Source organism: Ambystoma mexicanum, chromosome 3p, assembly GCF_040938575.1.
Source record: "Ambystoma mexicanum isolate Mex_15411 chromosome 3p, UKY_AmexF1_1, whole genome shotgun sequence".
In the NCBI taxonomy this organism is placed as follows: Eukaryota; Metazoa; Chordata; class Amphibia; order Caudata; family Ambystomatidae; genus Ambystoma; species Ambystoma mexicanum.
Window position 1 is genome coordinate 772947469 of NC_090925.1, and position 24512 is coordinate 772971980.

Here is a 24512-nt window from a genome sequence, read left to right on the forward strand (position 1 = left end):
GGGGCACAAAGACAGACAAACGACTGTATAAATATTGGTGAGGAACAGACTCCATAGAGACTGATACACTCCAATGAGGGTGAGAATGAGAAGAAAGACCTGTTGCACTGACTGAAACTCTGAAAAGGGCAAAGAGCCCTGTTCTGCCCTCGATTAATAGACATTGTGGCAGGGTAAGTAAACATTCCCCATTGCTATGTCTGGGGGAAGAAACCTTATTGTGATTTTGTCGAATATTTTTTCTCTGTGTTCAAAGGGACAGAGTCCACACTAAATTAGGTTTTCTGCCCGGCAGACTTAACTTCTTAACTTACTTTGAGGGACATCCCAACAAGCACCCTTTTGGACACATCAAGGATAGATTAGTGTTTGAAACACTAATCAATAAAGAACCCTTGAAAGAAAATTCCAGTAGGTCAGTCTCCAGATTCTGTAGATATCCTGAAGTCACCACCCCTATATCACTAGAAAGAGGAATGCACCCTTACAGAGGTAGAGGGATCCGATTCTTGAAAAGACCGCCCACCATTCCCTTTTGTTCATCCTCCATGGGGTTCCCCCTGTTGACCTGAAAAAGAATTTAAATCTGGTAAGATAGTGGCTGAGGTTTCGATCCTAGCTGGTGAAGTAAGTGGAATTGGGTCCTCCCCATGTGACGTCTCACATACTCTAATACCAGAAAACAGGATTACATCAGACTCCACATTCTCTGGAAGGTGCAATGGACAAAGGATCAACAGACTACTTAAAACTAGTTCTGATTTCACTATAGTTTTTTATTCTTGATAATGGGGCGGGGTATGGAGTAAGGGGGGTGAGTAAGGCCTAAGGTGGGTTCATTGTGAGAGAGAGAAAAAAAATAAAGTGGTGGCCTTTTGATCTCCTCTTCCTTTAGAGCTTTAGTCCGTAGATCATCCCTCTATTTCAATGTAAGGGCCTAACCTCTGACCAGACTGTCACACAAGTCTCTAGGATTTTATAGTGATCAGGAACACTTATTTCTTGATTCAGGGGCTTTCTTGGCTGGCTCACGATACGTCAGATGTTGCAATAAAGGGGAAGTTCACTAAAAAATTGTATGGCTTTAAAATATTGCCCATTATTAAAAATATATGTTCATATTTTTTTTAAAGGTTTCTATGAAAAATATCTGCTAAATGTGCCTCAAAGTCATGCTTTTCAATGACTTGGAGGCATCCATTTTGCATACAGAAACAGTTTCATCTGTTTATTTTAATTCTCTGCTGTCGTGGCAGTAATCAAGCAGGAGTCAACCCTCAAACCCCCCTTACTGGGAGCTTAATCCTGCTACTGCCAGAGAGCAGAGAATTAAGTAACACACTCACAGGACAGTCAGTCCTTTTAATGCCAATCCTAATACAGCAAACAAACACTTTTGAAGCCTGGAAAGCGTTGGTTTTCTGTGTTCGGATGGCATTCATAGGACTGCCTATCCCATGAACGTGGGAGCGAGGCAAACACGTCCAGTTTATTTAATAGGGCATATTTGCCTTGCTCTTTCCAAAGGACTTGTGTTGTCCGGTGGTTAAGGGTTAGCCCTTTTAACCATGCGATCTGGGTTCGAATCCCCACCTGCATTTCTTCTGGATGCTTCAGAGGGACAGAGGAGTAATTAGCAGGGCGTGAGAAAAGAGAAAACAGCTGGAGACAAAGCAAGGAGAGTCGAAAGAGAATGGAAGAAAGGCAGACGTAGATACGGAGAGAAACACCAGGGCGCGAGAGGGAAAAGGCTAAGTGGGGCTGAAGCATCTGGAAGGCACCGCCAACAATCTCTTGAACTAATCCTAGACGTACAGTATGTCACACCATGGCAGTCCCTGAGGGAATTAAAGGGCTAAGGCATTTGTTTTAAGGCCATCACAATGAGACCGACAGAACGTAGATAGTGGGGGTTAATAGTCTCTAACCTGTGGAGTAGTGGACCCCCGAGTTAGGGAGAGTCTCGCTATCTCAACACTAGAGGGGGACCGGCATTAGAGTCGGTTTCATCACATCAATAAAAACCCTTCACCTGTCTTTGGGGTGTTAGGGAAGCCATCTGACATATTTGAGACCATGTAGATTGCAAAGCCTGAATCATTGCATTTGGTGGCAAGTCTATGGCTTGAAGAGTGCCCCAGATTACGCCAATACAATGAATTGCTTGTGTCGGCTCTAGTGTAGATTACCTGACCTAACGTTCAATTTATTTATTCATTCATTTTCCAAATCTTATAAAAATCAACCACAATGTCACAACAAGCCCCTACCACAGTGTAGGTGCCCCCACTTATGCCCCCCCAACGGTGTTGAGAGGTCCCTGGAGGTGATCATCAGAACAAGCTGAGGCCGCGAAAATGAAAGTGGAGACGGAAGGTCCGGGGCGCGAAGTCACAGGAGCACCGCAGATTAGGTGGGCCCATCATTCCCCCCCCCCCCCCCCCCGAGGACCAGCGTGTAAAAAAGAGGAGGGATGAGGCGCCCGGGGTTTATAGTGATCATTTCGAATACCAAAATGTCGAAAGTCATAATTTCGAAAAAATATATCGAATTTCTTTTTCACTACGTTTTTTTATTCAAAAAGGGGGGGGGTTCCTCCTGAACCCCCCTTTTTTGTTTTGTTTTTACCTTTTTTTTACTTGCGAAACCCCCCAAAAAATATAAATAAAAAAATAAAGAATTCGATATTTTTTTTGACATTATTTTTTCAACATTATTGTCTTTCGAATTTTTTTTTTTGAAATGATGACTGACCACCGGCGTGCGGCCCCATGGGCCGCACCCGCTGCAGAGAGACCCAGCCCCAAGGAGGAACACCAGTGGCTGGTCCGGCACTCTGACAAGGGAAGCAGAGTATACACTGGTTGAACCTGCCCCCCCCCCGTGCCGTGTGAGACCTAAAGCTGCAACTTCCAGCGGCAGGAACCAGACTATGAGGGTCAGCCCGGGCCACGGTGAATCCCAGGTTTAATTCCTGGGACTTGCAAGGGCTGTAGGAGAGGTGAGGGCCCACATGTGCCCACCTCACCAGCACTGGCTGATATGACACTGTAGTGGAGGCGGCGGTGGGGGAGTTGCACCAGGATGCAGTGGCTCCTCTTAGGTCCTTTTGTTCTGGAGATGGCCAGAACAGAGTGCCTAGGCTGAAGATGAGGCCATCTTGAAGCGAGGCGGATGCCCCCAGGACAGTGTGGTGTACCCAGGGCACGGGGTCTCGGGGGGAGGGGGGAGGCTGTGGTGGCGCGAAAGGACCTGCAGAATCATCCGAAACCCTGATCCACCAACCGGGTGTGCATCGACTGTGTGACACCCCTGGGCACGTGTGAGCTTCGTCGGATTGGGCCTTGGAGTCGAGGTGTGTGCCCCCAAACTCGGGGCGCGTTCTCGCCTGCCTAAGCCCCATTTATAGGGAGTTACCCCCCCCACCCCGCAGAGGAGGTGGTATGTGGAAGTTCCAAGGCGGGTGACATGCCGACTGAGAGTTGTCTGGTCCACTATAACTGAGTGGGCCCAGGGGAACCCGGCTGGGGGAACAATATAGACTTGCTTCTGATACTCTTTCAGAAGATCGCTGTGCTATAGGGAAATTTACTACCGGACCCCTCTCAGTCACTTTCCCCGCTGGGGGCGTGGTGTCCAGGGGAGGTCTGTGCCGGGGTGTTGCCCCATCATGGTGTGACATTGCATGTAGTCCAGGTCCCATCTGGTGGACTTTGCATACCTGAGCAGGACGGAAGGACTTAATGAGACTGGCAGGTCAATGGTGTGGCGAGAGGCGAGGACAATGGCGACAAAGAAGTATGTTGCCTTGCTGATGGATGAAATCAGGGGCATGAGGGCTGATGTTTGGGGCAAAGTCGACAAAATAAATGTCAGACTCGACAAAATGGAGGAGAGATAACCAATCCTCCCCGGACACTCTGGAGACCCAAATAGACGTTAGGAAGAGTGAACTGGACAGAAGGGAGGCAGACATGGTGTTAAAAATTGACAATTCTAAGAATCGCAGGAGGAGAAACAACCTCCGGATCTTCAGGGTCCCAGAAAAGGATGGGGAGACGGAAAGAGATCTCAGGCGAGTGTGCCCTATAATCTAACCCAAAACATGGGGATATTAGCATTTCTCACCTTGAGCTGCCATTACAAAGTGCACGACTGAGTCACTTACCATGTATCCTGTGACTGGTGCTTCAGGTGGAGCCACACAGAGACCTCTGCTCAGGATTCCCACCCAGTTGGTTAATCGTGAGCCGTGCCACAGTAGCATCCTGAGAGCATGACAGAAAAGAAGAACCATTTAATTAAAAATCTTTTATTGTGCTTTCTCCAATACCACAATCATTTTAGCAGTTGTATATAAAAATACTAATTAGCTATTTAATGTGATCACCTATCAACTTTCCATATTTCATGATATAAACATATTATACTTTCCCTGCCCTAAATTCATTTTTAAAAGCCCTTAATTTTCCTTTGGCATCGACTGTAACTTCACATGGAATTACCTTTTTATCTATATAGCCCCACTGGCAATCCATCCACAAAAATCCAGTATTTTGACTGCTAACAAATGTTTCTTTTCAATAATGGAATTACATATTGACACTTCTTTTGCCCCTTTGTTCCCAAAAGGAAATTGCAGGCCTTTGGAAAAGATCTTATGCCACTTTCCTCTAATGTCACAGACCAGAAACAGTCAAAGGACAAACCAGTTGAACGCGAGCTTCACACACCCAACTGAACTTCACCTTTAGGTCATGCATTTAACTTAAGATAGTGATTGGGGGATTTCAAAATGTATTACTAACTAAGGATTGGAGGGTTCCATGTGTTAATATCCCCGCAAAAATATTGCGATACAAAAATATCGCCATATTTTTGCAGCAATATTGACCCATGGACCCTGCGGGGGACACCCCCGCATTATTTTAAAATGTGCGGGAGACACTGCCGCAACCCCGGCTCCCACAAAATATCCTCCCCAAAAATATTTGCTATGGCGAGACAAACGGCCATTTGTATGGTGATATTTTTGGTGGGGATATTTTGTAGGGATACCGATTGGCGAATTTCCACTTTTATTTTCTTCCATAAATTGTTTTTAATGGATTCACGCTGAGCAGCTCTCTTCTTTTTTCAAAGCATATCAGTCGTGCATTGCTTAGGTTGTTTAAGGGATACGGCATTACAGGTTAAAATGGGCATGCAGCGCTGGCATTCTTTAATTAGAACAGTGGTATTGGATCCAGATTTACATCGCTACCACCTTCTCCTATACATAAATATAAGGCTTGAAGACATTCTTTGCAGGTACCTGATCTCTACTTTAAATGGCTTCTTAGCCCACTTCACACTTCGAAATTGGAATGAGCCCGTTTCTCACACATACTTTATTGGATCTGTCTTTTTCAGCATCTGCTGTGGCTGGGGAACACATGAAATGTACCTACCCATGCACCTTTGTACCTTGTTTCAATTTGTTCTTTACACGTCTTGAAGCGTACCATGCCCATTTCTCGGGTTAGAATGTGGACCGTGGTATCAGCCTGAAACTCTTGAGTCGACGACAGACAACTTTGTGGGTTGTGTTACCCACTCCGTGTTGATGGAGATTTGGGTTTCATTTAAATTGGTTGCTCTCTGAACTATACGTGATAGACTTCAGCTTGCGATTTACACTGTACATTTGAGTGTATGTCTTGTATATTTTCCTTGCACATTTTGTGTATGTTCTGTACTGTTTTGAATCATCTGAATTTAGTTTTTTAGTTATGTAAATAGGCTTTTAATGTTTTGTAAGTCTTTGTTTTCAATGCATTTTCGTATTTCTCATATGCTTCACTCACAAGGCAGCCATGGTGTGTATGCATTTTTTGATGTCTTTATTGTATTTTTGATTTTGGTTCATCAAGTAAATTAACAAATTGTGCTCTTGATCATTATAATTTATGTCATAGTTGAATCACTTTTTTTCTGCTGTATTAAACAACTATTTTTGTGTACATTCGTAATTTTATGTATGCATATTTGGTGGGGCTCATGCAGGACTTATGCCCAGACTGTATAAATATACTCACGATCTTTGGTCAACTCGAAGTAGGATATATGTATTTTCAAGCAGCAGGCCTTTGTCCCTTGCGAATATAAGATGTGAAGGAACACCATCAAACCCTGTCAATAAGGTCAAGCAAAAAGTGAGACTGTGGCAAATTAGAGGAATAGGATGTTTCGCATTTTTTCAGATTTTGCGAAAGTACTTCTCACTTCGAGGGCAGGTATGGCCAGAATAAATTGCTATGATGAATCCTGTTAAGACTAAAACTATTAAAAGGGAGGTGGGGAAGTGTAAAATGCTTCTTTCCACTATGCCCCAGCGTGTACCACTACTCGGCTCAGCTGTGTTTCAGTCCTTTCGGTTAAACATATGCCTCCACTACCTTGGTTTGGTAATGTGAGCCAAGAGCAGGCTATACTTTCCATAGGTGTCGAAAAGTAGTGGAAGCTTAAATCCACTGCCGTAAGAAAGTAGTGCTTGAGCAAGCCTCTGTAAAAAGACAATATTTACTAAAATCACTGACTAGAAGCAAAGAAAAAACTACCCCGAAAAGGGCAAAGGCATTGAAAATGATATTGCAGCTTTTGCAACTAACGTCAAACGGATCTATGTGATCACTGCGACCACACACAATTGAGATGGCCGAAAATGCAGACTTTTTTCTTTTTTTTTTCATCAAACCCTCTTTACACCACATAGATATGCGGGGGAGACCCCCCGCATTCTCACCATATTAATATAATATCCCATACTCTCCCATATATATATATGTGGTGTGAATGGGGTGTTTCAAAAATAAATAAAAGTCAGGCATTTCTACTGTTGCAATTGTGAGGGTGACATTTTGGGCCATTTCCCGTCAAACATATGTGAAGACAATTTTGATATTCTTCCTAGAATTCATACCAAATCAAGCCAAAGTAAATTAACTGGTAGAGATCAGTCAGGACATCACCCACCAAAACGAACAAACCCTACTGGGTTTTGGCAACACTCTGAAACTCAAGTTATGCAACTACCTCAATATCAGTTTTTTGGAGATTCATATTTGAGGATGTGGCTGTGTCTGTTGTGTTAGAGGGGAATGAGGCCTGGTGGAGTCACTGGAGTAGACTTCTGTGAGAAACTATCAGGGATTTTGGTCCACGTCATGATCTTAACAAAACACTGTGCTTAGCCTGGAGCATGCTGGATCTTTTGTCTGTCACGGAGCACAGCACCTGAGCAAGTTAGAGTGAGGTTTGAGGAAGCGCCCATCATGCCAACTAACATACTAAGGAAGATGAAATGAGCGCCTGAGGTTTTCATATCTCTGGCAACTCTTTATCTGAACCAGAAATTTTATATCCAACATAGTCATTAGTTCTTCACTAAGGTTAATGAGCAAAACGCTCAGTCAGCCTCCTATGCCAATTTTCAGATCCTTGTTGCACCAGTGTATAGTGCATTTATTTGAGAGAGACCAATGGGAAGGCACGAGAGGAAGAGAAGGAAAGAGGAAGCAAGTGAAGGAAAGAGGAAGCAATTGTAGAGAGGGAGATAAGCAAAGGAGATGGTTTGACAGTGGCAAAGTGTGAAAATGTAATGGGAGCTACCGGCATAGGCCATGTTGGAGATAAACAGATAGTTTGCCCCATTCACTAACCTGCTCGCCATTCTTACTTACATTAAGTCTCCCTATTTTCCATTTTTAAAAGAGGTCTACATTTATTTTATTTATTGGATATTTGTAAGATGCCTGTACAACAAATGGTGTTTCAAGGCACCACAGGACAAATACCGGTCTGCGCGAAAAGCAAAATCGCTAGGGTGGGAAGGAAAGTGCAGGGTAAAGAGGTCAGAGTGCAAGTGAAAAGGTGGATGGTGGGGAGTGAAGAGGGTAACAGGGGCAACTGGTAAGGTGAGGCAAGGAGGTCAGGTGCCAGGGATTTAATAGGGTGCAGGGGGTGAGGGTCAATATGCTAAGTGCGAGGAGGGGAGTGGGGTGGGCAGGGGTGGTCTGGTGCACTATAGGACTCAGAGGGAACCAGACAGCCAATCACCTTGGCAGATGGGGGTGTCAGCAGGGGTGGGGGAGAGGATGGTCTTGAGGATCTTCCAGAACTTTATTAGATCTGGCTCAAGCCTGAGAGGGGCAGGAAGATCATTCAAGAGGGAGATTCCTATGCCGGAGAGAGTTACCCTCCCCCACTCTCTGCTTAGAGAAGCGTCTGATCTGCATAGAGTTGGAGTTGAAGACAGAAGGGCTCTAGCAGGGAGGTATTTAGGGAGAAAGCTGGATGTAGCTGGGTCCCAGGGCCCAGAAAGCCTTGTGGTTGATGCAGAGGGTCTTGAACTTGATCCTAGCAGCAACCGGGAGCCAGTGGAGATTTTTGGGCTGGAGAGATACGGTCGCTGGGCTTGAGGCCAATAATAAGTCTCGCAGTCCTATTGGATTAGTTGAAGGGGACGATGGAAGGACAAAGGAAAATTGAGGAAGAGGCTGTTGCAGTAGTCCAGCCCAGAGAGGACCAGAGCTCTGGAGACATTGAGTTTCTGGGGTAAGGCGAGGAAAGGGATAATGCCTCTGACGAGGAGCAGCTGATAGTGGGCCTTCTTGGCAAGGTCCGAGATGTGAGGAGAGAAGGAGAGAGAGGAGTTAAAGATAAGGAACAAGTTACTTACCTGTAACTGTTGTTCTCCAGCATGGGTCTGGCATGGATTCACATGCTCATGAATATTCCCCGTCAGGCTGGGAATCCTCAGTAAAGAAAAAATCAGTATCAGTTTCGTTTCTGATCTGTCTTTCTTAGTAGTAACCAATCACTGATCTCTGGGTCATACTGCCGCCAGCCAATGACTGCCCTCTCCCTAAGCCCTGCCTCTGGCAGCCATCCTCAGATTTTCGATGGAGCTGCTTGTTGACCTCTGGAAGCTCCCCTCGCCCTTCCGTGGCACGAGAAATGCTTCTGCCCTTGCATGGCTTGCTGGAGCTGCACCTTCCTGCTGTAGGGCACATAACGCCTATAACCTCTGGCCCTGGAGGCAAAGCTGAAGGCAGGGTTGACCTGCTGCACAGCCAGGCCAGTGACTTTGCAGCAATCTTTTGAGTCCTTATAGTTTCTCTAAGGAATCAACCTCCTTCGGGCTGAAAAGAAGTTTGCCATTAAAGGTCATGTCTAGCAGTTTGTTTTGTCCATTATGCGAAAAGCCAGACAACCTCAAATAGGGCTGCCTCCTCAATGCAATTGCTGATGCCATCGACCGGCCCACGCAGTCGGCCACGTTCAGGCCCGTTTGCAGCGACTGCCTGGCCACCTCTTTCCCATCCTCCACCAGCTGTACGAAGCAGTCTCACATTTCCCCCTCAGGGATATATTGCGTAGCATTTTCTACTGCCTTCCAGAGGATAAAGGAGTACTTCGCAAAACCACTAGCCACTTGTGGGTTTTAGAGTCATGCTGCATGACGTAAAAACTTTCTTGGCCATGGCGTCAATTCTTTTGCCTTCTCTGTCAGGCGGCAGATTTTTTGTTGAAGATGCTGGTCTGGTGGAGACTTTGGCAGCCTATGCGACAAGACCTTCCGGGCAAGGGCGATACAGAAATTATGGGTTTCCTCTTGCCGGCCTATACTTTCCAGTCATGGTGGAGCTAACCGGGGGGAATGGAGCAGGGATGCTGCCACAGAGAGGCGACAGGGTCGGAGTGCTGGATTCAGAGGCAGGCTGCGCTTTGTAATCGAACCCTCGTCCAGCATATCCATTAACCTTGAACTGGCACTGCCAAAGCCTGCAGTCCCAAGGTGTCAACCACCCTCTCTACCAGTGCCCTAAACTTGGCGTGGGTATAGGTTGGCCTTGCTAGAATTCCAGGTCAGGTGAAGTGTCCAGCCAGCTGGACATTGTGAAGCCCCTGTGCCAGCTCTAAAAGTTGAGCTTGGTTGTCGAAATAGTAGATGCCCCCTGTACCCATGAATACGGGATCGACTCCTCCCTAGTCGTCCATGTCATCGGTGCCAAAAAATGGATGACAGTGCCAAAATAAATCAGTCCGGGAGATCGGAGTAAACGATATGTCACCGAGTCATAAGGTGACTGTCCGCGTCGACTGAGGCTGTGGCACTAGGATGGCATTGGGGCGCTCAGACCTTGATTTGCGCGGCAAGGCCCCGGCATTGAAGGTTTCTGCGCATTCTTCGGTGTCGAGCCCGTAGGCTTCCCTGACGCGGATGGCGTCGGCACTGGGGCTTGTAAGGGGTCGGTATTACTGAGCCCCGCTGTTGCCTCCGAGACCTGCTGCTTGGAGGCTGAGGGGCACCCGTGCATGCAGCGGCATGTTTCTGAAACATTTAAGCATGGAGGTCTTGAAATTCTCCCACTCCTGACGAGTGGTCGGCCCAGCCGAAGGCTTACCTCCTTGCGTCGACGACTGAGTCTCAATGGTGTTGGTGGCTGCGCCTATTTTTCTTACGTGATGACGAGGAAGAGTGGCTCCTAGAATGGGACTGCTTCTTCCGCCTTTGTTTCTCCTTCTCTTTTTTGGGGTTAGGCCCCTCGGTCTAGGCTTCTGTGGACTGGAAGGTTGACCGCATGAAGATTTTGAAGGTTGTCTGCCTAAAGCGAGTTTAGCAGCCCGCTCGTGCACAGATTTCAGGTGCATTTTAGTGCACAACGCACACCCCTCCGCCGATGCACCAGAGGCAAATCTTATGCAGGTAGACTACCAACTGGCGAGTCCAGGTCCACTACACCCCTTGGCGACATTTTTCCAACGCAGCAGAGTTGGATGAGGATATCGATCAGATGAGGAATCTGCATGAGAAAGGCAATCCATTGAAGAGGAAGCGACAAAGAGGATGTCTGCAACAGTCTGCCTGGAAGAAGCATTGACGTAGGGGTCAGCGATGGGCAGGCCTGGATTGGAGACCAGATTTTTTTGAAAATGTTCCTTCCAGGCTTCGAGAGAGAGGAGGATAGGTGATAGAGCAGCAGTTCTAGTAAATAGGAGGGATGGAGAGCACCATGGAGGAAGAGAGCACAGAGATGGAGAGGAGGACAGAGAGAGAAACTGAGACACTGCAATGCATGGAGAAACTGCACAATGCACAAACTCCCCAGGCGGCCTAGCAGCAAGACAGTTGCAGACAAGTCAGGTGCAAGAGACGTCCCAGGTTGCCAAAAACTGGGTGGGTTAACTTGAGGCATGGAGAGTCTCCACTTAAATAGATTCTTGGGGGAGCAGGGCCTCCCAGGCTTCCGAAGTGGTGTGGACCATCAGGAGCCCTCCACCATTGGGGCCACTTCGTTGTGCCTGCAGTCAGCCAGGCAGTCAGTCTGGAAAGCCCAGCAGAATCGCTGCTGTGAATTCCAACTTCCAATTCAGAAGTGACCATGAGGGGCAGCTGGAGAGAACATACTGGTACACTTGATCTTGACCCTTCCCCATGTTCAAAATGTCCACTGCAGTGGTGGCAATTGTGCTCTTTATACCCCCGCTTATTCCACACCACATCTACTCCAAGGTGAGTGGGCAGGAGAGGCTGTCCCACTGCCCAACACCGCTGCCACTTACCTAAAATCTCCTCTGGGCCAGGCACCAGTCCAGGTGGGAGTCCCCCAGCTCCCTTCACGCTCCTCAAGGGGAAACTCACTGGGGCATAGGCCCTGTTCCGCTAGAGCAACCGGACAGGTGCAGCCGTGGTCCTAAAGTCACAACAAGCCCACTGGGATACTATGGGCACACAGGATGGTCCCAAGCCAAAAGAACGTGGCTGCAACGATGGAGTTGCTGTGTGTGACCATGATTGTGTCACCACTTTTCTCCTGGCACTTGGGCCAGTACCCTCTGCTCCTCACAGCCCCCGCCACCTTTCAGTGACAGTTGTGGGGTGGGGGGAGTTGCCGCCGCAAATGCATTTTTTGGGAGTGCCTGGGTGACGTCACTGCGCCACACTGCACACCGGGGCCTGCTTTCGTATTCCTCAACAGGGGTCGCTGGGAAGAGTCCTCTGGTAGTATGGAGGCTGCCGTCTCTGAATAATGGGCGTCCTGGGGATACGCCTCCAGGGTCCGTGCCCAGTGCGCATAGGAATTTTCTTTTTAATCCTTTCAGCCACACATTGTAGGCCAATGGCTGAAGTAAACGGACAGCATGCAGAGTGGGCAAAGAAATTTGGGGATTTTAGGACATAGCAGATAAGTGTCTGTATCGGTGTGGATCCGGTCTTCCCCAATTACAGGATCATTAGTTTGGTTATAAAAATATCAGTTTGCTCCAACGTTGAAAATAGAACATGGCTTCACATGGAAGTTCGGTCAGAATATATAGTCCACGATAATACTGCTGCAATGGACCAAAAGATAGGCGAATATACCATTAATGCTGGCATTTAAGGTCGTGCAGGTACAGATATCTGTGTCACTCACCAAGAAAACACTAATAAATATGGAAAAAGGAAAACGCTAGTAAGGACTTCGGTAGCAAACAAAGGGGATTGATGTTGGAGTGTAGACACACCAGCGGTGAGCTTCTTGGTTATAAAGACCAAGTAACCTTTATTGTACGGATTTACTTTAGTTTATAGATTTCAGTAACTAAAGTATATACATAAAACCCCCCACCAGCCATCCCGATGTACACTAGCTCATGGTCCCAAGTGACACATTAAAAAAATTCACACTCAAGCGCTCCTCAACATTCTCCTTAGTGGTCAGTCACACCATGCACTAACATCCTATCAATATCCAGAGATGGCCAGCAATTATCGAGACGCAAAGTTCCCCGAGATTGTGTAGGCAGTGTGGGATGCATTGTTGCAAACAAAAGGCCCCCATTCGAAGCATTCATTACTTTGCCTACTGCTTTTATGCAGGGACATGAAATGGTCAAGCTGTTGCGACCCGGTTTGGATAAAATCTATTCCAAAAAGGTCTTTCTTTAATGTCTTCTCTTTCTTTAATGTCTTCTTTCTTCACCCACTTAAAGCAGAGAATGAAGACAGTTTAGGAACATCCCACTGTTACAGTCTGCTATCAAGAACGCGGCATATGCTGTAAAATTCCGTAACACACTTTATATATGTGTGAATGTAATGGGGTGTAAATATGGCAGCAGTCAAGCTTTTAGGATGCTAAGATGCAGCCGGTTCTGATAGTGAGTCGCCAACTACGAATCTCAGATATTTTCTGTGCTTGAGATGAATCGGCACATGAAAATAAGCATCCTGGAGGTCCAATGACACCAACCAATCCTGGAGTTGAAGGGCCTGAAGGATCTGAGAAAGGGTAACCATCTTGAACTTCTCCTTCCTGAGGAACTTGTTCAAGTTTCTTAAGTCCAGGATGGGTCTCAGTCATCCGTCCTTTTTGGGGATAAAAAAAATACAGGGAGTACCATCCCTTGTTCCTCTACGCAGCAGGAATTGGTTCTATAGCACCTTTCTCCAGCAGGGTTAAAACTTCCTGCTGTAGGAGCGGGTGTCAAAAGCCTCTTTATTTCTCACCTTTTTCTCCTTGCTTGTGTTCTTCCGGGATGAGGCTTCTTTCTTTTTCACCGACCGTGACTTGTACAGGCTGGAACGCGAGTCCTCGGGTTCCAGCGTGGAAGCCGGCTGCCAAGCCGGTAGCGTTCGAACTCTAGGAACAAATGTCAATGAATCCAGGAAGGAAGGTAGCGGAAGGTAAGGAGTAGAAGGGAGAGGGTTCCAGGAACAAAGAAGGAAGATATAATTACACGGCAACGCAGAGAGCAAACTCGAACAAAGTCTAGTAACTCGTAGGGGTAGAGTTGAGACTCGCGGAACCGCTGGGGCGTGCCGGTTTTCTAGGAAGCTGGCGACTGCATGCAAAGGCTAGACCGCAACGGTTCTGACTTTTCAGCCATCTTGGATGAATTGCATTGTTTATGCCGCGGTGCATCATGGACCATGAAGTCCAGAAGGGTCGAATCCAGCTACTCATGACAGCGGGTCTGAAAACTTCAAAGGGTGTCTCCCTGGTGGATTGCTTTGAGGTTGCGTTAGAAAAGGAAGGCAGTAACCTTGGGCTATTATTTCTAGAGCCCAAACATCTGAAGTAATGGCTCGCCATTCTTGCAGATGCTGTGACGGCCTGCCTCCTACAAGTGTCTTGTGATGCAAGTCCTCAAAGTGGTTTTGAGGCAGTTGCGGCAGCCGCTGATGGCAGATAGGCTGTAGCTGGCGTTGCACCTTTTCCTCGTCCACCGCGAGTGGCCTTTCTCTGGCCCCTTTGACTGGCCATTCCTCTCGCCTTTCCATATGAGGAGTAGTAACGATAGGATCGTCCCCTCCAAGATTGACCTGGTGCACGAAAAGGCTGAGGTTGCCTGATGGCAGCTCCCAAAGACTTGGCAGCTGCTTTTGAGGTCTGCAACCTCTCAAGGCTCTTTTCAGCTTTGCTGCCAAAAAGGTGAGACCCGTCAAAGGACATGTTCAGGAGACAGTTCTGCACGTCTGGTGCAAAACCAGACTTCCATAACCATGCAAATCTGCGGATTACTGTTCTGGTGCCAATGGATCTGCTCACACTATCTACAGTGTCCAATCCAGATTCAAGGGATTCCTGCATAGCCTCCTTTCCATCTGTAACGATGGCTAGGAATCCTTCCCTTTCGTCCCCTTCTGGTATGTGCTCCGCCGTCATCGCAATGTACTCCCACAGAATGTACGAAAACTTTGCCAAGGCACATGTGGAGTTGGCTGATTTTAACGGCATACTCCTAGCTGAAAATACCTTCCGTGCCCAGCCATCCACGTGCTTATCGTCCCTGTCCGGATGGATAGAAGGGTACGCCAGTTTGTTAGAAGCTGTGGCTGCCTGTATGACCAAACTCTTGGGAGGGGGATGTTTAGACAGATCGCCGGGGTCGCTTCTGGCAGGGTGGTATTTTGAAGTAAGGGATTTATTCACTGGCGGAATATAATCCGGAGTCTCCCAATTTTTGGCCACCCTATTTTGCAAGGCTACGTGAAAAGGTAGTATTGGGTTTTCAGTAGGACCATGATCCAATATGTCTGTTAGATCAACTTGGAAGAATTGGGCTGGGGGTCTGGCGCATCCTAAATAATCTATTAGCTTTGTCATTAGCTGATGGTATGATGGACTGGCATGTTCTCCTGGTTCCGGTGTACCAAAGACATTTTCTGGAGATGCATCAATACCACTCGCATTGTGCAGTGATTGAACCAAATCCCTCATCCTGCTTTCATCTGTAATCAGGCATTCTGGGACATTTGGGGCGCCATATTCTAGCCCAAAAGGTACATTCTGCTCATCAGATTTTTCCTGTTCCTCAAAAATTGAGGTCAGGGACTTGAAAAACTCCTTCCTAGAAAGAGGTTTGAAGACCTTTTCTGGGAGAGATGGAGGAGGAGTACTAATGGGTCCTGAAGGCATTACAGGTCTTGTAGCCTTCTTTTTCCCTTTTTCTGGCTTATTTTGCCGAACTGGAGGGTTTGGCATAGAAGGCTTCGGGGTCGACGTTGACAGAGGAGTCGATGGCTTAATACCAGTCTTTGACGGCGCCGGCGTCGAGTCGCTCTTTGAAGACTTGCCCTTCGAGGTGTGTTCGGTCTCGGACGGCGTTGGTGACCTCGAGCGGTCGACTCAACTCGAGCGGCTTTTCTCGCTCGGTGTCCTGGAAGGTTCTCCATCTATCCTCTTTCGATCATCCGGGCCGGAGGGCGCGCGAGAGTCGGAGCAATGACGCTCCCGGCCGGCTTCCAAGGAAAGCGCGGACCGAAGCTTCGCTTTCGCGAACACCTCCATCATTTTGACCCTGAATGCTTCCCATTCTTCGGATGATGAATGTTTAGTAGGACATTTCATCCTTTTTGGGGATTAATCCGAAGACGAGGTGGAGGGGACCTGTGGCATTGTTTCTTCGATTTTTTCGTCGAAGACGATGAGCGAGGGGAATCGCTTCGGGATCTAGACCGATGCCTTTCGCGTCGAGGAGATTTCTCCTCACGGGACCTCGACTCGACGCTTGAGGCTTACGGTCGGATTTATGACCTACCTGTAGTTTTTCCCCTCCTCTCTGGCAAGGCCTTCACCATCATCGCCTGACACTTCGTACAGGCCTCCATGTCGTGGCCTTCTTCGAGGCACCACAAACACTCTTGGTGCGGTTCTGTAATCGACATTTTTTAACTGCACGACTTGCACTTTTTGAAACAAGATCTCGTGGTCGTGGTCGGCGTCGATGACGAGGACATATTCGTTATTTATTATTTCTTCACAGAACTCGAGGCGCGCCGAATCGCCGAAGCAACGTATACTGTGGAACAACTGAGCTGAGGCTAACAGGCACCGCTCATGCTACTTATACACCCGATGACGTCATCCTCGACGGAGGCCTTCGAGGGACCATCGACTCAACGACATCGACGCACGGCGCCCTCTGCCGAGAACATTTTTCTGAAGCAGCTAAAGTTGGATGGAATACATCTAAGATGAGGAATACGTTGGAGGACACAATCCACTCGAAAGAGCAGTTCTGTATCAAACGGTAAAGTCTTTGCGAAAGTTGTTAGAAGTAGTTTAGGCGAAAAAGAATTATATGTCGGGTCACAAGCTGATTAGGCCTGAAAGTTGGGAAAGTTTCACAAACTTTCACGTGAGAGTGGCGTTCTCTCAATCGGATTGGCACAGTACCTTAGTGAGAAGAAACAAATGATGCTGAAGTCGTGGTTCCTGGCAGGTCCTGCAGATCTTGCTGTTTCTGAGCCTCAGTCGTGGGGACAAGAGGGAGGACGCCGGGGGAATCCTGCACTGCACGGGATCGTTGAAGAAAGCGGAAATGGAGTCACTTCAGTTCCAGTAGCTGTAGATTCAAGAACACAAGCTGGTGACCCTCTCCCTGGTTAATCCTAACCAGCCTTGAGAATGGTATCCAGGTGTCTTTCGAGTTGATTGGTCCCACCAACTCAAAGGAAGAAGCCATCCTTGAAGGAGCTTCTCTGTTTAATGGAGTTTGGCAATTTGGACCTGCAGCAGGGCTTCACCGGGCAAACTAACAGTCCAGGAGTTGCAGCAGCCGTCCTCTTCCAGCTCGTCTTCGGTTCTTTCGTTCCAGTGGTCGACTGCCTTCCAGTCGTGGAGACTGGCCTTTTAAAACTTCCGTTTTTATTGGCATTTTAAATTTTACAAATAAGCAAACAAGGAAAAAGAACAGTGGAATCCCCCTCCGTCCCCCCACCCTCCCGCCCCACCCCTGGATTCCCCCCCCCTTCCCCGTGTCCAGTTCAGTGTATTCATCTTGGGAGACTCGCGGAGATGCCTCCGTCTCCCTTGTCATAGAGTTGTTGCGATGCATAACCACTACATCAGTTGGCTGGCTTCTGCCATTCCCCAGGTCCTGGGGCCCCAAGTTTGGTTGACCTTCAAAAGGGGGTCAATCCCCTCATCTCCAGGGTGGGGGGTCTCTCAATAGGTTCAGTGTACATCCCATCCCCAGGATTGCTGGACACCCGAACAGTCAGTGAGGAATGAGCTAGTTTTGTCATTTACCATGGCCGTCAATTTGTCCATCAAAAACATATTTTTGACCTTTTTCAGCCAGTCCTCCTTTGAGGGAGCCTCCGGACTTTTCCATTTTTGGGCCAGAGCCACTCTTCCAGCCCTTAACATAGTTTCCCACATCCTAGGGTATCGGTGCACCTCTGTGTCCTCTGGGGGGAGGCCCAACAGCATCGTCAGGGGATTAAGTGGTATGCGGACCTCAGTCACTTCCTCCATCCAGTCCCTCACTTGCTCCCAATATGTTTGAACCTTCGCACAGTGCCACCACATGTGGCCTCTGGTCCCTGTCTCCCCACACCCTCTCGGGCACCTTGGTGACACTCCCGGGAACATCTTGGATAATTTTGCGGGGTCTCTGTGCCATCCCTGCAGTATCTTAAAATTATGTTCCATGTCAGCGGTGAAAAGATTTCCGTGAAATGCAATTTTAAATATCTTAGCCCAATCATCCTCAGAGATTTCGGCACCTGCCAGGCCTTCCCAGAACAAGCGAAAACTCCTCCTGCCCTGAAGGTTGTACGTGTTTAGGACCCTGTACAAACTTGAAACCGCCCCCTTCCTGGAGGCCGCCAAATCGAGGAGCTTCTCAAAGGGGGTCAACTGTCTTCGCAGATTGGTGCCCCAAGATGGGTCACAGAGGATGCCCTTCAGGCGAAGGTATTCGAAGATAGATATTGAGTCACGACCCAGTGCCTCCCTGAGCTCCTCATAAGGTAAGAATTCACCGTCCCTGAACATCTGCCCCGCCCATTCCATCCCCCTATCTGACCAGATCTGGGAGTGTTTGAACCCTCTTCCTCCCAGGTTGATGGGGTGTCCCCAGAGGGATGACATTGGAGACGGCCATGTGGTTAGGTGAGCGGTCTGAGGGCCTTCCTTCCAAATGTCCCATAGGACTCCCAGGGTCGGGTGGGCCCGTAAACGCCCTGGTATATCCCTGCGAGGCGTCCACAGGAGGTCGCAGACTTTGTGGGGATGGGCGTCCATGTCCTCCAGGTAGGACCAGTACGTTCTCAGCCCCTCTTTCATGTGCTCCAGGAGGACACGCAGTTGGGCAGCACAGAAGTAGAGATGAAAGTCTGGCAGCCCAAATCCCCCCTCCTCCCTTGGTAGGGTCAGGACGGCCCTTCCAGTTCTCGGGGTTTTGCCATGCCACACGAAGTCACGGACCCCCGATTGTAGGTCTTTGAAGTTCTGTGCCGGGACCCTGGTCGGGAGTGCTGTGAATAGGTACAGGAGTCGTGGCAGGACATTCATTTTGACGGCCGTCATTCGGCCATACCAAGAGAGAATCATTTTACCCCATCTCCTCAAGTCCGAGGTGATCTCTGTAATCATGGGATCGTAGTTGGCGGAGCCCAGATTCGACATATCTCTGGGGAGGAGAACCCCCAAGTACCGTATAGCGACCTTCTCCACCTTGATCCCGTGGAACCTATTCTGGGGGTCGAGCACCGGGTCTATTATTCGCATTGGGAGCAGGACTGATTTTGCAGTATTTATTTTTAGGCCCGAGAATCGACCAAATGCTGACACCAGGGCCAGGAGGGGGGGGGGGGGGGGGGGGGAAGAACCCGGACCCACTAGGTAGGCTAAAATGTCATCCGCAAACAGGGAAAGCTTGAATTCTATCTCTCCCCTTCTTATTCCCCTAATGTTCGGGTGCGCTCTGACCGCAATTGCCAGGGCTTCCATGGTGAGGACATAGATCAGGGGGGAGAGTGGACACCCCTGCCTTGTTCCTCGGGAGAGGGGGAATGACCCAGACAGTGTCCCGTTTACCTGTACCCTCGCTGTGGGGGCTCTATAGAGTGCAGTTACCCAGCTCATGATGTGGGTCCCAAAGCCCATTCTTTGAAGGAGAAGCTCCATATAGCGCCACTCGACCCGGTCGAAGGCCTTCTCCGAGTCCAGTGAGAGGACGCAAGCGTCAAGTTCCGATGATTGGGCAAAGTGAAGCAGGTCTAGGGTCTTGCGGATGTTATCCGAGCCCTGCCTCCCGCTTATGAAGCCCACCTGGTCCCCGTGAATTAACTTCGGCATTATGCCTTCCAGCCTTTTCCCCACCACCTTGGGCAGGATCTTCACATCTACATTTAACAATGATATGGGCCGATAGGAGGAGCATTCCGAGGGGTCCTTCCCCTCCTTGGGCAAGACTGCTATCACGGCTCCCATCATAGACTCGGGGAGTATGCCCCTGTCCAGCACTTCGTTAAAGACCCTCACTAAGTATGGGATCAAAGAGGACCGGAACTTTTTGTAAAAGAAAACTGTGAAGCCATCTTCCCCGGGGGAGGTTCCCACCCTCATCCCAGAGATCACCTTGTCCACCTCATCCTCTGTGACCGGACCCTCTATCCCTTCTGCCATCTCCCTTGAGAGGGATGGAATCTGTATTGAGTCAAGGAAGGTGTCTATCTGGGCATCATCTCCATCATATTCTGAGGAGTAGAGAGCTGTGTAATATTGGCGGAAAGCCTCACCGATATGGGGGGAGTCGTTGCCGAGAAGCCCCAGGGCGTCCCTCACCTCCCTCACCCTTCTATTCCTCTGGACCTCCCTCAACTTCCAGGCTAGGATCTGGTCCGCCCTGTCCCCCTTCTCATAGTATTTTTGTTTAGTTAGTTGGAGACACCTTTCTGTCTTATGTAGGAGCAGGTCTTTAAGCTGTAGCCTGCAGTCTTCGAGGGCGGCCACCTGTTCACCCGCTAATGGGCGCCCCGGAGAGCTCGCCGGTTGGAGGCGGGATATCCTATCTCTCAGAGCCTTCTCCTGTATCTCCCTCTCCCTTTTCTTCTGGGCCCCAAGTTTTATAAGGACCCCTCTCAGGGTAGCCTTGAAGGCGTCCCAAAGCGTGTGAGTGGCTACCTCCCCGTTGTCGTTTAGGTCAAAGAACTCTGTTATGGAGTCCAAGACCTCCTGAGAGAGGACCTCATCCTTTAACAGAGCGTTGTTGCACTTCCAGCGCCCTCTGCGTTCCCTGCACCACCCCATCGCTATTGTGACTTTAACTAAATCATGGTCTGACCAGGGTACGGGGTCTATTCTGTAGCCTGACACATATGGACTGAGTGCCTCCTCTACCAGGACGTAGTCTATACGGGAGAAAGAGTTGTGTATAGCTGAATAATAGGTGAAGGAAGGGATTCCCCCTCTGGGAAGAGGAATTGTATCAGTTAGGCCCAGTTCCACGTTTACCCTCTGGAAAGATTGTGCCATAGCTTCTTCTGCAGCTCTGGGAGTAAGGGGGTCTACCCTTTTCCTATCCATAATCGGGTCGAGGACCATGTTGAAGTCCCCCCCTACCACTAGCGGACCTCGCACGAATAGTCTGATCCTATCTCTCACCGTTTCCCAAAATAAGGCCTGTCCTTCGTTGGGGCCATATACTACAGCCAGAGTGAGGGGGGAGCCCCATAGGGTGCCCCGGACCAACAGGTATCTTCCCTCCGGGTCTTTTAGGATATCTGCTTTCTCGAACCCTGCATCTCTAGCTACCAAGATGGCCACCCCTCTCTTTTTGGTCCTATGGGAAGCGTGAAAGACCTCCTCGATTCCCCCCCGCCCGCAACCGGGGCTCCTTTCCCCTTGCCCAGTGCGTTTCCTGTACAAACAGAAGGTCCAGTTTAGCCCTCCTAAACTCCCTGCAGATTAGGGATCTCTTCGATGGGGTATTCAGGCCCCGAACATTCAGGGTGCCCACCCCCAGGGCCGGCAGACCATCAGCCATTGTCTATGAATTCTATTCTAACGGATGGCTGCCTCGCAACAATTCTCCTTTCTAACTCCCCATGAATTGACTTATGGACACTTTTGACATGTTTCCCCAACTGACCCCCAATCCCCTTCCCGAACAAACAACCCCCAACTTGTTTCCATCCCCCCACCCCCTGCCCCAGCGTCCAGCCAGATAGTTCAGCCATCACTGGCGCTTTGGCCAGACCACCAGCCTGCCCCTCTCGGCCAGGCCATCGTTAACAGGCACATTATCATGAGCCCCCCCCCCCCTCGATCCCCTCCCCGATTTTGCTCACCCAACTTGCTTTGCGAGGGGATTCTAGTTTCCTCCTCTTCTCCCATCTTTTGCCGGGCTTCTCACCCTCAGGTAAACCCGTGCCCTCCGGGAACTCCAGAGGCCACGTTCACACTGGGACTGCCCAGCTACTGCCCCTCAGAGTCGTTCTGCTGCCCTTCTTTCCTTGGGGAGGGCGTATTCATTCTCCTGAATTTCCTCGCTCCTGACTTTTTCCGTCTTTCTCTCGGCGGGCCTGGGTCTCCAGCTCTGACCCTGGCTGGCCCCCGTGGCTCCCGACGGGGCGCTGGATCAGAGACATAGTCCTGGATAGCCCCCTTAATATCTTCCTCCGAAATCAATGTCGTTCTCTGGCCCAGGTACTCGAATGTTAGGGAGAAGGGGAAGCCCCATCTGTATCGCACTCCTTTTTCCTTCAGCAACTGCGTGAGGGGGCGGCACATCCTCCGCTTGGCCAGGGTGTATGCCGAGAGGTCCTGGAAGATGGAGATCTGGGAGTTGTTGTATGTGATCTCCTGGGCCTTCCTGGAGGCCTCCAAAACCCGCGTCTTCTCCAGGTAGTAATGGAACCACACCAGAATCGACCGGGGGCCTCCTGCTCGACCTCCCGCTCTATGTACCCGATCGAATATGAGTTCAGTAGTCATCTCTTCTTCGAAGAGGAGGGCAATTATGTTACGCACCACACGGGCCAGCTCCCTCTCAGTCTCCCCCTCCGACTCCGGGATCCCAAAGATCCTGAGGTTGTTTCTCCGCTCCCTGTTCTCGAAATCGTCCATCTGTCTTGACCTCTCCTCCTCCCTTTTTTCCAGGGCAGCCAGCCTCATGTTTACCTCTACTTCAAGGGTGGCCGCTGAAGATTGGTTGGATTCGACCTGAAGGAGTCTGTCCACAACTTTGTCGACCCGGTGGTCCATTTTTTCAAACTTTTGGGCAATGTCCGCCCGCATATCTCGGATCTCTTGCAGTATGGAGGCAAATCCCCGCTCCATTGCGGCCGTGGAGGGTGCTGGGGGTTCCAGATGGGCCATTCCCTCTCTGTGGGGTGGTTCTATAACGGGGGGGACCGAGTCTCGGTACCGATATTTTTGCAGGTTCTGCTGCCAGTCCATTAGGTTGGCCCCCCGGGCACACTGTCGGAAAAGTTACCTCACTTCCCAGTGGGCTCACCTCGCTGGACCGTTGGTGTCCCTCCGGCGGTGGGGCCCCTCAATCCTGCTGCGCGCCTTTATTCGGTCTTGGCGGTTGTCCCCGGGCAGGCACTCGCCCCACCAGCGTCAGGCGGGGGCCTCACTTCCCGGGCAGTCACCACAGCGCCTCCAGTGCACCTCGATTTTATTTCTAGAAGGTTGATTCCCCTCTAGAGTGGGGGGGGGGGTGCTATTGCCTCCGCTGGGTGGAATGCTGCTGTCTTTTCGTTGGGGGTCTCTCCTGGCAAGGTATGCCGTCCCCACCCCTTCCGAGCGGTCTTTCTGGTCCTTGACCGATGCCCCCCAGGCGGGCACTCGCCCCACCAACCTCAGGCGGGGACCCCACACCCAGGGCGGCCACCGCAGTACCTCCCGTGCACCTCGTTTGTATTTTTGCCACACGATATTCCCCCTCTGGAATGGGTGGGGGGTGCTTTTGCGTCTGCAGGGTGGTGTGCTGGTGTTGTTTCGTTGGGGTGAGACTGGCCTTTTAAACAGTTTTCTCCCATTCATTCCAGCCTAGCTGTCACTCACCCAGCAGGGTGGCTGTCCTTGCCGGACAGTCAGCCAGCCAATCATGCCAGAGTGCATTTGGGTCTCGTAGGAGACTAAGCACAGGGAGTTTTGTGCACCTCCCTCACTTCCTGCCCACCCCAGACACTCAGACGGCAGAGGCAGCCTTCAGTCCTGAAAGCCCGCCAAAGGGACCAAACCTGGTTTGGCGCGCAAAGACAAACTCTAGAAGGACCTTTCCAAAAAGAAATGGCGAAAAAAGAAGTCTGGGACCCGTTTAAACAAAGGGGCTTAAGGTGCAATCTTGAAAAACATGGCTCCCATGATTTTTAGCTACCGGGCTTCGTGGTCGGGAAAAATCATGGTAGTTTGTTGTAAAACCACTGCCACCAGCCTTTTCAATAGGAAAGGGTAGCATTTGACCGCTACATGAGTATTTAGACACAGGGGATACTATGTAACCCCTCCTGCACTCCATTGTAAGATGGTGTGTGCTGGGTCTGTACATTTGGAAAGACTAGTAAAGTCAATTTTTACATTCTCTGGGAAACAGTAGTTTATCCCAGAGAAGGTATTTAAACCTTTGTGAAGTCTGAAAAGACAACCCTGTGTCACTGTACTGAGGGTGCTGTGTAACACATGAAAAGATGCCTATGGAGTTATCTTAAAACTCCAAAGTCAAAGAACACAGAAAACAAACAGAATTAAAATGTACAGAGTCCCAAAGTTCAGCAAAAGAGCTCAGGGTCTCTAAGGTAGAGAGGAATTGGCACATTTTGAGAATTCTCCCTAACACATGTCACTGATTGATTTCCCGCCGAATTCCCAGTGTTATGCATGTCTTAGAGAGCAGTGCATGGCCGTCATTCTTTACACTTTTTACCAGCACAGGAGGTACATTTGTCAAAAAGGGGCAGCATGATGTAGCAGAGAAAAACGAAACGTCCAAAACATCTTTATTTCAACATTATGTTCATGAAAACACCTTTTACTACCCGATTGAAGGAGTTGCATGATATATGACATGGCATTTGTAACACACCTATACACAAGTGTTTCAAGGCGCAACGTGGCAAGGGAAGGGGAACAGAGGGAAGACAGAATTATATTACTAGGCCAGGTGAAATTAAGATCACGCAAGTGCAGGGGAGGGGGGAGGGGGGAGAGGGAAAATGCAGGGGAGGAAGTGAAGGGGGC

General features: G+C 49.4%; 1 protein-coding gene across 1 annotated transcript in view; it reads right to left on the bottom strand.

The window, feature by feature from the left end:
* The window catches only part of PARP2 (poly(ADP-ribose) polymerase 2), a 695158-nt gene that overhangs the window by 173900 nt on the left and 496746 nt on the right, over positions 1-24512 (bottom strand). The window contains exon 16 of the mRNA XM_069651725.1: positions 4169-4268. Within this exon, the coding sequence (XP_069507826.1) occupies positions 4169-4268 (100 nt within the window). The remainder of the gene's footprint in view (positions 1-4168; positions 4269-24512) is intronic.